The following is a 13,107-nucleotide window of genomic DNA, read 5'->3' as shown; positions in this document are numbered from 1 at the left end:
AATACCTCTTATCTCTCGAAACGCTACATTCAGGTGATAAACAAACATATATAGATTTATTTGCATGATTTACTCTTGTAGTTTTCCTTTTCAAGGCTTGGAAATTAGACAAAAATTAAAATTTTAACACAATATTGGCTAGCGCCATCGTGCAGATCCTGCATAAACAAACGCAATTCCTTGGGTACACATTACCTTGATTCAAGGGAGTAGTTTAAACTTGATCTTACGTGAATGTTATTCTCAACCTGATACACATTGTCGAATCCGTATGTTCGGCTTGTCCTCGATGTGTTCTCGAGCATAAAGATCGCTTGAGTGGCATTAAACAAAAGGTATGAACACCTACATTTCTGTTTTGAAATATGATATCTTGAGGCAACCTGATTCTCCGGATTACAAGTAATTGAATGAACATCTTTGGAAGAAAATTAATTCACTGCGCACCCATAGTATAGGGCTAGATTTTTATGTAAAATTATTCAATTCTGAAACCAATTTTCGATTTCATTGGTGAGGTGGGGGGAGGTGTTTAGATGTAATGTAGTTTTGTGTTGAGAACTGCACAGAGTAGGACAACCCATGACTTGAATACCCAAAACGAACCTAGCCCCCTTGCTAACATCTGCCAAATATTCTTCCCCACCATTCATACTGGGAAAAAGCCAAAAATAATGCGGCACCCCTTCATACAAATCATTCTTTACCTTGATGCCTTTATCCTTCAACATCATTTCCAAGACGGTGCCATCATCTCGCAAAGGATCCTTTCCACACGTAGTTATGCAAGTCGGAGGAAATTCATCCAGGTGTTTAGAAAGCGTCACGACTGAGAATAAAACGGATTAGCCCATCTCCTTGGATCAAGCAAATATACACGAGATTGTATCGGAAGAATACATACAAACTCTGGGGTCTTCGGGATTCGCGTCAATGCCTCCGAAGAACGTATCTCATATTATCCGCATTGTTAACCGGTACGCCAGACGCATTCTCCTCGTAGGATTTATAATGATCTTTGTAAGCCGCGGGAACAGAAGATGGTGTGCGGCTATGGGGACCATAGCTACGACGCCTTTGATTTGCGAACGTTTACCCGCGGCAATGAGATCGTGTGCTACAGTTAGAGCTAGACCGCCGCCTGCCGAGGCGCCGATTGTGAAGAGTTTGGATTGGGAGGAGTTGAGTTCCGAAGCATGTTTATAGGCCTGTCGGTGGGTGTGAGTTGGGTGTAAGCAGGTTCAGAGAGACAGAGCTGAGAGACAACGAGGGCTGGGAAATAAAGAGAAATGATATAGTTACCCATTCAAAAGCCTTCACACTGTCATCCAACATAGCCGGAAACTTATGCTCGGGACCCAATCGATAATCGACGCTCACAAGAACACAAGGAACATTTTTTGCAATGTATCGACACCACATATCTTCGGAATCAAGGCTGCCACCGCAATATCCACCTCCGTGATAATACACTCCTAAATGAAGTTCGTCGTCTTGGGTGGCATTTGGCGGCGTGTAGATACGAACGGGAACGCCATCTGCGGAAGTGTCACGAGTCTGGACTGAGGTATCAGGAGGGGGTCTTTGACTGTTGAGCTCTGCGACCAAATCATTGAATTGCTTTTTAATGCTGGGTGCGTCACCGACGGGAACGGGACGGGTGCTCAAGGCTTTTTCGACCTGCGGAAATCGGAGTCAGATATACGATTGAGGTGGTAGATCGCGAAGGAGCTTGTCGTGACAAGAATGGAGGGGTGATTACCTCGAGCCATTCGGGCTTATAACCTGCAGTTGATGGATTTCCCATTATGTATAGCTGGCTTATATTTGTAGTTTGAGAGTTAAGAGGCGGAAGTCGAAGGGTTGAAGTAGGATCTGGCAAATTTGAAGAACTGCTAAGATATAAATCGAATATCTAAAAAAAATTCAACAAAATACTTAAGGGGAACATGGCACACTTTATAGGAAGAGCTTAGAAGCACAAATCTCTGTAATAGTATAATAGTATGTGACGTAGGTATCTTATAAAGTCACTATGCCATGTGAAGATTAGATGAGAAAGTAGTACAATACCTTATAATAGCTTACTATTTTTAGAGATTGAAATATTTGGGAGACTAATCAGATTTCGATACTATCAGGAAAATGTTACTAAGCCCTTCACTCTTTCTATCGCAGATGATATCATTATAATTTCACGTACGTAGAGATATTTGTATTTTCAGAGACTTTCTTCCTTTATTCATTCTCGACTTTCCGAAATGTATTGTAGGAGCTAATTATGATATAGACTATGAAACATGAGCAAAAATCCCTCCAAAAATCATAAAAAAATCATAAGCTATTAAAAAATTAGCTGAAGAATCAGATTTTCGATTTCAAATCAAAAAGACATCATCGTTATAATATAGTATATATGAGAGTCTAGAAAAGACTAATCAGAGACTTAGATCCCCATAATATTTATACATGTTTTAGATACACAGCGTCTCCAAAAATGGAATAGAATGCGAGTTTTATGATTTAGTATCTCGTTGTTTAAATGAAGGAGATGAAAAGCTATAGTATCGTTACACACGAAATTGAAAATTGCAAGAGGATTTGTATTGAATATCTCTTCATCGCCGTGATGGAACTACCCACCTCGGGAAATATTTGAAAATGCAGACGGGATCAAACGAACCTAGAAGCATAAGTGACCCGCTACGCAAAGTTCCAGCGTGCCTCACGTAACACGTTATGTTGTTGGGACGTTACCAATTTGAAAACAAGCTGGAATCAGTGAAATCATCCAATCACTCGGACCAGCACAAGACAAAATCGCCGAGCTGAGAGCTCCGCTGCACGGACATACAGATAGGCTTTACTTGGCGAACGATGTCCATACTGTAAAGCTTGACTCCACCGGAGCATTCTTAGTCTGATCGTCACAGATTTTGACAGAGCGAAGCGAGACGAACTCTGAATGCCACCGGACTGAAAAGTTCAATTAAGCGAATCCGATGTATGAATATTTCATTATTAAATGATGGTTCAGGCTTTTTAGATGTACTCATCCTCGATTTCAGTAATGTTGATTTCTGAGGCGGATTCACCACCAAAATTTATTGGACTTGGTTAAAATAGTAGCTGATAGTCGTCGCGATCCAAATCTGAAGCACACCCAACCGCAATTAATAAATTGGAATGAGAAAGTTAAAGAGAAAAGGGGTCCCTTAAGCACCTCTTTCATCTCTTATATGATAAAGATTGCTTAGCTAAGGGGAGAGTGATAAAGGGTCACGCGATGTGTATGCATGTGATACTGGTTGCAATAATCCCAAAAATTATGAAATCAGTATGTAAAAAGTAGCGAAAATGGGAAGTCATATCAATAGATCCAAAATTCTGGTATTTCCCAGTCCGGCATGATCAAGGTTTTCTGTACGTACTTATTAGATAGTACCTAGCTGCAAAGTGTCCAGTGCGGGGTAATTTAGCGGCGTCTATCCAACTAGAACTCTGTGATATCACAGTTTAGAAGTATATCTCGGAATCGTGGTTATTTTTGATACGTTCCATAAGCCTTACTTTGATTATTACTCGAGGGCATTGTTATCAGTTCGTCCCTGGGATCTGAACACTCTGAATATTCTGCCTTCACTTCCTGCGCCAAAGACATTGCCTTGGCGTGTAATCTTGTTGAGCTACACACAAAAACTCGGGTTTCTTTGGTTTTTATTCGTATATAAGCCTTCAGATGCGAATGAATAGTCCGGTCTAGGAAAATCTCGAATGTAGCACTATAAGACATATCAAAGTGATACTTTTATTTATTCATCTATATCGAAATCATACGATTCGTTTTTCACAGCCACTGGGCTTTTCTTATATTATGCTGAGTTGATCTTCCCGCTCAAGTAAACACTTGAGGCAACAGAAAAATGGAAGTTGCTCATTTCCAAAAGGTAGCAATCATAAGAGGTTAAGCACCAGCGTTCAAGAGATATACGGACCAATAAAGGACTCATTTAGAAAGCCTCTTCCTAAGTATCGGTTGTATTTCTCTGGAAGCTCAATCATCCGATATCCCCAAGCTGCTTGGCACCTCTGCCAATTCAAGCATCTTCACTGAATTTTGAGAAATGATTTTTTTGGGTTTCAAACTCACATTCAAGCCTAATTAATTAAATTTGATACCCACTGACTGTATCACCGTCCCAAAAAGCCACAGAAACTATAATACATTCAATTTGGTGACTCTCAGCAAACTTGCCATCGATTCCGTACCCGTCAGTATGTAAAACTTGCACAAGTGTATCAAGTATTGTGTTTCGTGTGGGATTTGATGAAAATTGTCATGATATGAAAAAATGTTTGCTTTTCTGGAGTGAAATGTAACTAATACAATGAAAAGCCTGCGCGAATGAAGAAATCTTGAGAGGCCAACGAAGTCGTGATCTCAAAGGACTGTAGAAGTGTACAGGTGAAAAGAAAAAAAGGAAAACCCCCCTCAACTCTCCGCCGATTCCTCCCCCAATCAACTAAATTGAAATACAAAGCAAGAATTACAAGGTATAGACTACCGAGCATAAAGGTTTCGGGTATCAGACTTTTGATGAGTACTCGCGCTTTGCCGATAGTGGTGGATGAAAGTGAAAACATCAAACTCATCAAAACAATGACTTGCCCCGATCTTTTCAATCTGCTCCGTCACATTGACTACCAATACATATCGAGTAGGTGCTGGGTGTGCATGATATGTGACAGATTGCAACCGGATGAACCCAGAAAAAAATGCCTCCATAGAAGATCAAACCTCTCCATACTCGGGTGCGTCGGCGTAATCATTTTCCTCAGTTTTTGTTTCGGTTTCTTCTGCTGGTGGTGCACCAACAGAGGAGTTCTCTGGCATCAAACCCTTCTCCTTGAGGTACTTGATAGACTTCAAGATTGTCAAATCATCCTTGGCCGTGTCGTTAAGAATGAGACGCTGAGCAATAGTCATCTTACCACCATTCAGCTCCTTCTCTCGCAAAGCTTGATTGCGGACGTCTAAGTCGTGAACGAAGCGGCACTTGCCCTTCTTGCCGCAGGTGCCACCAGTAGAATAGTACTTGCAGTGACGTTGAAGCTGAGCTTTTGTTGGTGGTGCTCGTGCGTGGACGATACCGGTAAAACCATTGTTGCGCGATGTCATCGTTTCCGGCTTCCCCGAGTCAGAATTAGATGAAGAATCATCATCATCACTCACTTGACCACGATCTTCATCGCCTTCGTCGCCGTTTTCACGCTTGCGCTTTCCACCGGACATCTCTTGTTTAATCTTACGTTCAGCTTTCTCAAGTTCTAGTCTGAGCTTCTCGGCCTTGCGTTGCTGTTTTTCGAGTTTGGTCTCTCCTTCATCCTTTTTAATCGGCTTTGCTTCAGGCTCTTTCTTGAACTTGTGATTCTTGTTTTGTTCACGTTTCAAGCGAAGCTCCTCAGCAGCAGCTTCTCTACGAGCTTTCGTAGGGAAGCGGCTTTTACGCTCAGCGAGCCATGCCGTGAGATCTGCAGGTAACCTAAAATTCATTAGCAAAAAGAACAAGAAGAACTAATCTTCTAGGCCTGCAAAAACATACTGTGGAGTATCTGGACCAAGCAAAGTAACCAAACGAGCTTCTTCATCAACATCATCAATCTCATCATCGCTATCCTCATGATCCACACCGTTTGGTGTCAAACCAAGGGTATTTGTTCTGCGCTTCTTCTTGTTCTTCTTTGCATTGTCTCCTGCACCTGCAGGCTTGAAATGCATTGGAGGAGATTGTGAATTGCCATTGAAAGAACGATTGTTGTCGCGACCGCGAAATTGAAAATTATCACCGCGACCTCTACCTCTAAAGTTCCCATTTCCTCTGCCCCGATTAGAGCTCGAGTTGAATGAATGAGAATCATGCGATGGACGCTGTCCTCCATGACCTCCATTAGAGAAGTTTTGTGGGGGATATGCTTGATAAGCAGGCTGAGAAAACGGAGCAGGGGGGGTTTGATGATTGGAATACTGGGGGGTAGGAAAACCATTGCCCGCTTGAGCCATATGATCTCCACGTTCGTTCTCAAATCCCATGCGGATCGGAGGACCCATGAGAGGTGCTTCATGACCGCCACGGCCATTGTTGAATCCGCCACGACCACGACCTCTATTATTGTTATTGAACTGGTGTTGTCCTTGAGGTGGACCTTGCCATTGTTGAGGTGGGCCACTAGGGTGTGGTTGCTGAGAAGGTGGGCCATAGGGTTGTTGAAATGGTGCAGGTTGTTGTGGACCATATTGTGGTGGTGGCTGTTGATTGAAGCCTTGTGGGGCATAATTTGGATGGTAGTTCTGCGCAGGAAGAGGAACTTGAGGTGGTGGCTGGTGTGCTTGTTGAGGTGGACCGTGATTGTGCTGAGGTGGACCATGTTGACCCTGTTGTTGCCATTGCTGAGGATAATTATTAGGGGGACCGTTGTGGCCAGGACCTTGGGAGCCACTTGGAGGTCCTATGTAAGGTGCTGGATTATGCGGATTGTATTGGTCACTTGGAGGACCCTGTATCTGTGGAGGACCGTTGTAACCATTTTGATGCGAGTGAGAAGGGCCATTGTTACCGCCTCTCCCTCCACCTCTTGGGGGGCCGTTATTGCGCGTCTGTTGATATGGAGGAGGTTGCTGATATCCATACTGAGGATTTTGTTGAGGATATCCAACAGAGGGTGGCCCCGAAGGAGGAGGAGGAGGGGGAGGGAAATTGTATTGCTGCGTACCAGCCATAATGACTTCGGGCTTCGGGTTATTGCGTTGATAAGTTGGAGGCTGATCGGGAAGTTGACTCAAATATTGTGAGATCTTCAGAACATGTATATTCTGCGCAGCAGGGGTATGGTTGATTATAGGTTGACTGTACGGAACAGCTGTTGGTCCTGAGTTTGAAAGTTGTCGCAAACCGTTTTGTGCCGGTGGTTGGATCTTGGTTGCACCGTATCGACCAAAAGGATTGCCGAGTATCGTAATGGGGGCTACCGCGTATTAATTGATGAAAACCGATGGCTCAATGAAAGAATTATTGAAAAGGGATGATGAAGCAAGATGGGAAAGAAAGCCGCCTCGCGCAATTACGATTTGGTCGGGAGGACATCTCTCTTATTATTTAGTGTGGAAATTGTCGCACAACATGAACCAATAAAAACTCTCCCTAACTCGGAGAACTTGGCTGGATTATGTAAGGCTCTTTTCCATCAATCTTTCGATCAAGAACTTCAGAGTTGGAAGGATCTGATCTTTGGTGAATTTTGGGAAACACTTAAAGAAATAATAACATACCCATCTTGAATAATTTCTCAGTCGTTTTTGAAGATACCTAGGTAACTTTAGAAAGAAGTTTTCAAGAAAAACGTTTGATCTGGTAGAAAGAAGAAAAAGGGAAAATTGAGGTAGTCGGAGAAGATTCTTTATTTAGATCCGAGTTGAATTTTGTTCAATTTATCATACTGTCCTACTTGATGGGCTCGCGAAAGTGAATATTGAGAGGAAACAAGCAAATCTGATCTAGGTAGTCACGTTACATTGTTTTATTTCATTTCATTTGGTTTTATTCACTTTCAGTTGGTGGCCTGTTGTTGAAGCAGCATCGATCGTACAAAAGGAAAGAATTATTATAGGAGAAGGAGCAAGGCACAAGGCACAAGGCATAAGAAGCAAAAGCATTTTTTGACTTGGCCAATAGCCAGCGCGATATTTCATCATGTTCATTCTCGTGAGTCTTTCTTTCTAAATCAGGGGAGGAAAGATCATATTCTAACTTTTTTCAAAGACCAAAATTGCCGATTTAGTTCAAATCGCACCTCAGGATTTGGGGAAAAATGCCAGTCAAGCAATTGAGGATAACATCAACCTTAAATATGCCAACAAAGTGATTCAGAAGATTGGCCTTTGTATCTGCTTTTATGATCTTCTCTCGGCCTCAGAAGGTTTGATTGGTCATGGCGATGGTCTTGTGAATGTCAATGGTACATGGTTCCTGGGAGTCATCACAGCAATTTATGTTTTGCTAACCACTCAGCAGTTGAATTTCGCATCGTCGTGTTCAGACCTTTCAAATTTGAAATCATGACAGGAAGAATCAGCAGTTCTATTGAGAGCGGTATTAGAGGTTAGTATATACGTGTGTATGCTCATCAAACTCCACTAACAATATCAAGTTCGTACTCACTTTTTTGATGAAATCTTCGTTCCTGCAAAAATGCTACCAGAGGGTTCACACTTGTAAGTCGGCCTCGTTCATTCCCTTATCCATTTTGGTTACTAATAATCACCCAGTAACCACAATGAGCAAGTTTTCATCTGGGAGACCGAAGAAGGTACACAACTTTACTTCGATAACCAGGAAACAGTGCGATTTCGGGTCGACTCCGAGCAATGGAATGATCAAGCACCACTGGGCCCTGAAAAGCAAGATGACAGTGAGGAATCACGAGTAATCGAAGCACCTTACAAGATAGTAGCTTCGATGGAAGAAGTTGGATTGGGGCCTTGCTTATGGTGGGACTAAGGAGAAACGGACTTTCAAGAAGTTCCAAGGGAGCCAAAACAGTTGTGTGGAGCAACATCGTATGCATTTCTGGAGTTTAGGAAAGAGTCTAGGATTTGGAGTTCATTGAAATTCGATAAGCTCTTCAGGGCTATTCTCAGGTATATTAGAATTTAGAAGTAACTCCGACAACTAAGATCGGTGCTAGTCCCAGGGCTCTTTTGAATCCACTGTAGTCACACTGCATTCTATGTAATAGTTTGTGTACTAATACTATTCAAAATTCCGCAATAATTTTACGGCTGCCAAAATTTAGGGTCAAATTCCGCCCTGGGCATAAAGATACTTTCGTGATTGCAAAAAGCTTTGTCACCATCTTGGTAACCATAAGACAAACACGCATATGAGCTTTATATAATGAAAAACTTTCTTTGGAGCAGTATGTACGGGTATTTTTGTAATTGGGGTTTCAACGCTTCTTCTCTTTGTTTTCCTTGTTGAACTTCTCATAATGTGCTACCAACTTCTCCATATCTCTAGCTCTGTGTCCTGCTGGAACGTTCCATGGGGATCCCGTGTTAAATTGTCTGTAGAAAATCAGCTTCTGGGTTAGGTACTGGAGATATTGAGACCAACTCAGGGAATCTAAGATTGACATGTGCACTGCCCACATCACTCTGGAAAAGGTTGCGGTCAAAAGCAGCTTGTTCGAGCATAGAAACATGTAGCGCATTTCTTGCGGCCCATTTCTCTTTATAGTGTGAATAGCTATCGATCAGCTTCGCGAGACCAGAAGGAGATCCGTCGGCGGATGGTTGGGCGTATTGGTAAACTCCAATCGAGATAGGGATAGCTGCGAGGACAAGGAAGAAGCCGGTCTATATCGCGATTAGTCGTATGACTTATGTAAGAGACAATCGAAAGCTCACTCCGAAAGACTCGTTTGTTGGGCCCGCATGATGATGTCCATGTTCTGTACTCGATCCAGCGAAGTGATGGACCTCATCACCGGTCTTTCCATGTTGTGCAGACGACCATCGTCGCGAAACTCGAGTAGATACTTTTCCAACTCGATCGGCAGATTGAACTGCCTTTCTCCTGAGCGCGAACATTTTGTTGTGTATTAATTGACGTTCAATATGTCATTCCTAGAGGTCGTTATGTTTGGAAGTCCCTCCAATTGATGGCCTTTGATGACTAATGGAGCCTCAGGCATTCAGGCGAAAGACCCCACAAATCGATTAACCCTCCGAAGGCAAAGAAAGCGAAACGATTGAATAATAAATCTGTACTTATGATTTGAAGGCCACTTGTCCTTACGATGACTACAAATAACCCAGTAGATCACCACCTTACTCTTGTTGATGCTTTAAATCTGGAAAGTGAATCAGAAGACTCAAATTCAGCAGAATCTCTTGCTTCATTAGAAAGTGATACCGAAGAACGACCACCCGAGAAGATACTCACTGAAATAGTGGGGAAGAACAACCATATCTGGTATCTCGTCAAGTGGAAAGATTGTCCTCTTTTACGTTCCAGTTGGGAAGGAGAATCTTGCTTTGAAAATTATCCTTGGGTTTTTGATCGGTGGCTAGTAAATAAACAGGGCCAAAAAGAAGGGAAAATTCAGCCTTTTGACTTGCAAGCTTTCGATCAAGCCTGCAAGGACCTCGACCTAGCAGAGAGGCAACGAAGAATTCTGAGACGGTTCAGAAGAAAAGCTAAACGACTTTTATCGATTGTAGCTGATTGAATAAGTCATTTGAGAGGAATCACTATTGTACTCGATACATTTCATAAACAATTATAATTTAAAATGGTTATTGTAGGAACACGCAGCATAGTCAGCCTAGCATGGCTCAGTCTTCCAATACTTGCGAGGGCATTGTCGATGGATCCAGAGGCCTCACCATCCGCAGATACCGAGCTCATATGCCCTACAGACAACCAAGCTGAATGTTACCCTCGTATCTTTCAACCAACAAGAGACTTCCAACTCATCAAGCCTGGACAGGATATTCCACCAGGCCTTCACGTTCGGCTAAATATATCTTCTGGCTTGAAAGAAGCTCGCCTGAATATTCCAATGGAAGGTGATGATGTTACGCTGGAGCTTGACATACCTACAGAACAAGCTATGGTCGTCATTGAAGATGCCGAAGTTGAAACCTCGGAAGACCTGCAGCCACCCTCAGACGCACCGGCGTACAGTGGCCATGGAAAGATACAGCCCCCACCACCCTCATCATCTGACTTTGAATCATTCCGAACTTCTCTTGCCTCATTGAAAAAGCAAGATGCTTCCCTCGATTCGGCTCTGGCTTCACTCTCGGAACTGTCACACGACATTTATTACGGATCTGAACTTATGGCCGACGAGGAGGCAGTTTCTGCCCTGATATGTCTCATGGCCATGGAATCCTCGGGGGATGGAGATGAAAACGACCATTCAGCCTCCGCCGCTCTCTCCGGTTCTCTACAAAACAATCCTACTGCCATCGGCTCCCTTTCCCTGTTTCACGACATCGTCATGAAACCTACTTGTCCTGTCCTTCGTGAAAATGAATTAAGTCTTATTCCTGCACTCCAGAAGAAGCTGTCAGCCTCCACAACATCACCCTTATCTCTCAAATCTCAAATTTCAGCCCTTAGTGGCCTCTTGAAATCTCCAGAAATCCAAAAGTCTTTCCTTGAGCAAGATGGTACTTCATACCTACAATCTGTCTTCTTGAAGTCTGGGTCTCAATATGACGTCGTTCGAAAACGTATCGTACAGCTTTTGATGGACAATTTCTTAGATGATAGCATGGGGGCGCGGATAGGAGTCTGGCCGAAGGTAGATGTAAATCAGAAGGGGGAGAAGGATTGCAATGGCGACGTTATCAATGATGAATGTTGGGCTTGGTATGGGAAAAGGTTTTATGGAACGGAAGGTGGAAGAAAGGAATGGATGGACGAATTTTTGGAAAAGATAAGTCAGGGTAATCAGAGCGGAGGGAGAGACAGGGAATTATAAATGCAGATGTATTGCACGCTTGTTTATGTATGACTTCATATACAAAATTGAATTGATGACCAATCCGCTTCCAGAGGAACTATAGCTGGCAATTTGATTGCGACAAATAGTAATTTGTGCTGCATTGCGATTCAAGCTTTTTCCCCTAATGTGACAGATATGCGCGAAAACCAGCTTTCCGGTCACCAGAAGTATAAGGAGGGTTATGAAAAATATCACTGTATTGTCACTATGGAAATGAGACTCCGCATACCCGCCCTAGACTACGCCATGTTTTGCGGACAACTGATTCTGAAATTTCATAGAACTTCTAACCAATCCTGCTACCTATTCAACATACTTTCTCAAGCCCATCCGCATTCAGCGCAACCAGCAAGATACGGTATTATGAAAGAAAGAAGTCTCGAAGGCTTGGAAACATTGTGGTACTTGGATCGGAAGAAACTTGAACATGGTGTGCAAATTTAAAAGAAGTATCTGAGATTCTGTCATCGCTGTGTTGTAGTGCAGGGCTCCCGGTGAGGCAGTTGACATTTACCCTCAAGTTGTACGTTCTGGACCGTGCCTGGTTCGATACTTGTGCCTGAGGCATAACATACCGACATCATCACTTTTGGGTGGTGGTCAACTCCATTTTCGAGACTCAGTACTCTACAAGCTCTCTACAATATCGAAACTTATTTACCAGCTTCCAATCTGCCAAAATGTTGTTCTTCAGGTGAGTGCGATCCCACAAACAGCTTTGAGGTTGCAGCAGCTAATATTTCTCCACTACAAATAGCTTCTTTAAAACCTTGGTAGACCATGAAGTTACAGTCGAGCTCAAGAACGATATCCAGATCAAGGGCATATTAAAATCGGTAGACCAGTACCTAAACATCAAGCTGGATGACATACAAGTGGTAGAGGAGCTGAAATACCCACATCTGGTCAGTAGTTCAACATGGGCGACAGCAATGCAATGAAATGGGATGGGCTCTGTGCTTCGAAATTTGTGATGCTGATGATGCGCGCATAGTCATCGGTCAAGAATGTTTTCATAAGAGGAAGTGTCGTTAGATATGTACATCTTCCCGGCGGCGTAATTGACACAGCACTTCTGGAAGATGGTAGGTCCCCTATACTGACCGAATATTATGTACGGAAGCTAATGATCAATTATAGCTACTAGGAGAGAGGCCGCGCAACAGGCGACTAAAGGAAAATGAACGCATACACTCAGAGCGGAAGATAATAGTTGATGTGAATGATTTCCCTTCGTGGGAAGGGTGTACGCTATAGATGATATTGAGAAGACAATGGGAAGAGGGGCATGATCAACAGGAGAGGCACTGCGACCGGCCAGCTCAGACCATTCTACGTGTTAATGAAGATTTATGGGAAAGCAAACACGGAAAGTAACTTCGACAATACGTTGCTTCGAATTGCTTGGGTTGTAAAGAAAAAACATCAAGATTTCATAATTTCCCCAATTTTGCTGAAAGTCTCCCAAGAAAGATAACACAAACACCCCGAGATGTATTGTATGAAGTTGTTTGTGCTTCATAAAATCCAAAA

At 42.9% G+C, this 13,107-nt stretch overlaps 8 protein-coding genes across 8 annotated transcripts; 4 read left to right on the top strand and 4 right to left on the bottom strand.

Moving 5' to 3' along the window:
* Positions 1-482: 482 nt before the first annotated feature.
* On the bottom strand, positions 483-902 carry EAE97_006250 (uncharacterized protein; the record flags this gene model as incomplete). Its single annotated transcript, XM_038876763.1, has 2 exons — positions 483-829; positions 878-902. The coding sequence occupies 2 exons, from the start codon at positions 900-902 to the stop codon at positions 483-485; spliced, it is 372 nt and encodes a 123-aa protein (XP_038732470.1).
* A 51-nt stretch (positions 903-953) lies between these two features.
* EAE97_006249 (uncharacterized protein) lies at positions 954-2,331 on the bottom strand (the record flags this gene model as incomplete). The annotated part of the gene is made up of 4 exons (XM_038876762.1): positions 2,204-2,331; positions 1,706-2,134; positions 1,303-1,680; positions 954-1,208 (listed from the first exon to the last, which is right to left on the bottom strand). Exons 2-4 carry the CDS (start codon positions 1,805-1,807, stop codon positions 954-956), a joined length of 735 nt encoding a protein of 244 aa, XP_038732469.1. The 5' UTR covers positions 1,808-2,134; positions 2,204-2,331.
* A 1,332-nt stretch (positions 2,332-3,663) lies between these two features.
* Positions 3,664-7,289, bottom strand: EAE97_006248 (uncharacterized protein). The gene is made up of 2 exons (XM_038876761.1): positions 5,604-7,289; positions 3,664-5,543 (listed from the first exon to the last, which is right to left on the bottom strand). The coding sequence occupies exons 1-2, from the start codon at positions 6,776-6,778 to the stop codon at positions 4,793-4,795; spliced, it is 1,926 nt and encodes a 641-aa protein (XP_038732468.1). The 5' UTR covers positions 6,779-7,289; the 3' UTR covers positions 3,664-4,792.
* A 459-nt stretch (positions 7,290-7,748) lies between these two features.
* On the top strand, positions 7,749-8,555 carry EAE97_006247 (uncharacterized protein; the record flags this gene model as incomplete). The annotated part of the gene is made up of 5 exons (XM_038876760.1): positions 7,749-7,760; positions 7,818-8,013; positions 8,070-8,156; positions 8,206-8,269; positions 8,324-8,555. The coding sequence occupies 5 exons, from the start codon at positions 7,749-7,751 to the stop codon at positions 8,553-8,555; spliced, it is 591 nt and encodes a 196-aa protein (XP_038732467.1).
* Positions 8,556-9,003: 448 nt separating this feature from the next.
* Positions 9,004-9,646, bottom strand: EAE97_006246 (uncharacterized protein; the record flags this gene model as incomplete). Its single annotated transcript, XM_038876759.1, has 3 exons — positions 9,004-9,121; positions 9,171-9,412; positions 9,464-9,646. The coding sequence occupies 3 exons, from the start codon at positions 9,644-9,646 to the stop codon at positions 9,004-9,006; spliced, it is 543 nt and encodes a 180-aa protein (XP_038732466.1).
* Positions 9,647-9,855: 209 nt separating this feature from the next.
* Positions 9,856-10,287, top strand: EAE97_006245 (uncharacterized protein; the record flags this gene model as incomplete). The annotated part of the gene is made up of 1 exon (XM_038876758.1): positions 9,856-10,287. The coding sequence occupies one exon, from the start codon at positions 9,856-9,858 to the stop codon at positions 10,285-10,287; it is 432 nt and encodes a 143-aa protein (XP_038732465.1).
* A 63-nt stretch (positions 10,288-10,350) lies between these two features.
* Positions 10,351-11,550, top strand: EAE97_006244 (uncharacterized protein; the record flags this gene model as incomplete). Its single annotated transcript, XM_038876757.1, has 1 exon — positions 10,351-11,550. The coding sequence occupies one exon, from the start codon at positions 10,351-10,353 to the stop codon at positions 11,548-11,550; it is 1,200 nt and encodes a 399-aa protein (XP_038732464.1).
* A 704-nt stretch (positions 11,551-12,254) lies between these two features.
* Positions 12,255-12,758, top strand: EAE97_006243 (uncharacterized protein; the record flags this gene model as incomplete). Its single annotated transcript, XM_038876756.1, has 4 exons — positions 12,255-12,268; positions 12,332-12,479; positions 12,569-12,659; positions 12,715-12,758. The coding sequence occupies 4 exons, from the start codon at positions 12,255-12,257 to the stop codon at positions 12,756-12,758; spliced, it is 297 nt and encodes a 98-aa protein (XP_038732463.1).
* Between the last annotated feature and the right edge of the window lie 349 nt (positions 12,759-13,107).

The sequence above is a fragment of the Botrytis byssoidea genome (assembly GCF_014898295.1).
Source record: "Botrytis byssoidea strain MUCL 94 chromosome Unknown BBYS_011, whole genome shotgun sequence".
Classification (NCBI taxonomy): Eukaryota; Fungi; Ascomycota; class Leotiomycetes; order Helotiales; family Sclerotiniaceae; genus Botrytis; species Botrytis byssoidea.
Note: the sequence above shows the minus strand (reverse complement) of the source record. Positions and strands in the feature narration are given on the sequence as shown.

Bases quoted from the DNA above. Each gene is read 5' to 3' on its own strand.
- EAE97_006248 (XM_038876761.1), bottom strand. From the start codon at position 6,778: ATGGCTGGTACGCAGCAATACAATTTCCCTCCCCCTCCTCCTCCTCCT. The intron at 5,544-5,603 runs GTATGTTTTTGC...AATGAATTTTAG, and splicing joins CTTGGTCCAGATACTCCACA to GTTACCTGCAGATCTCACGG.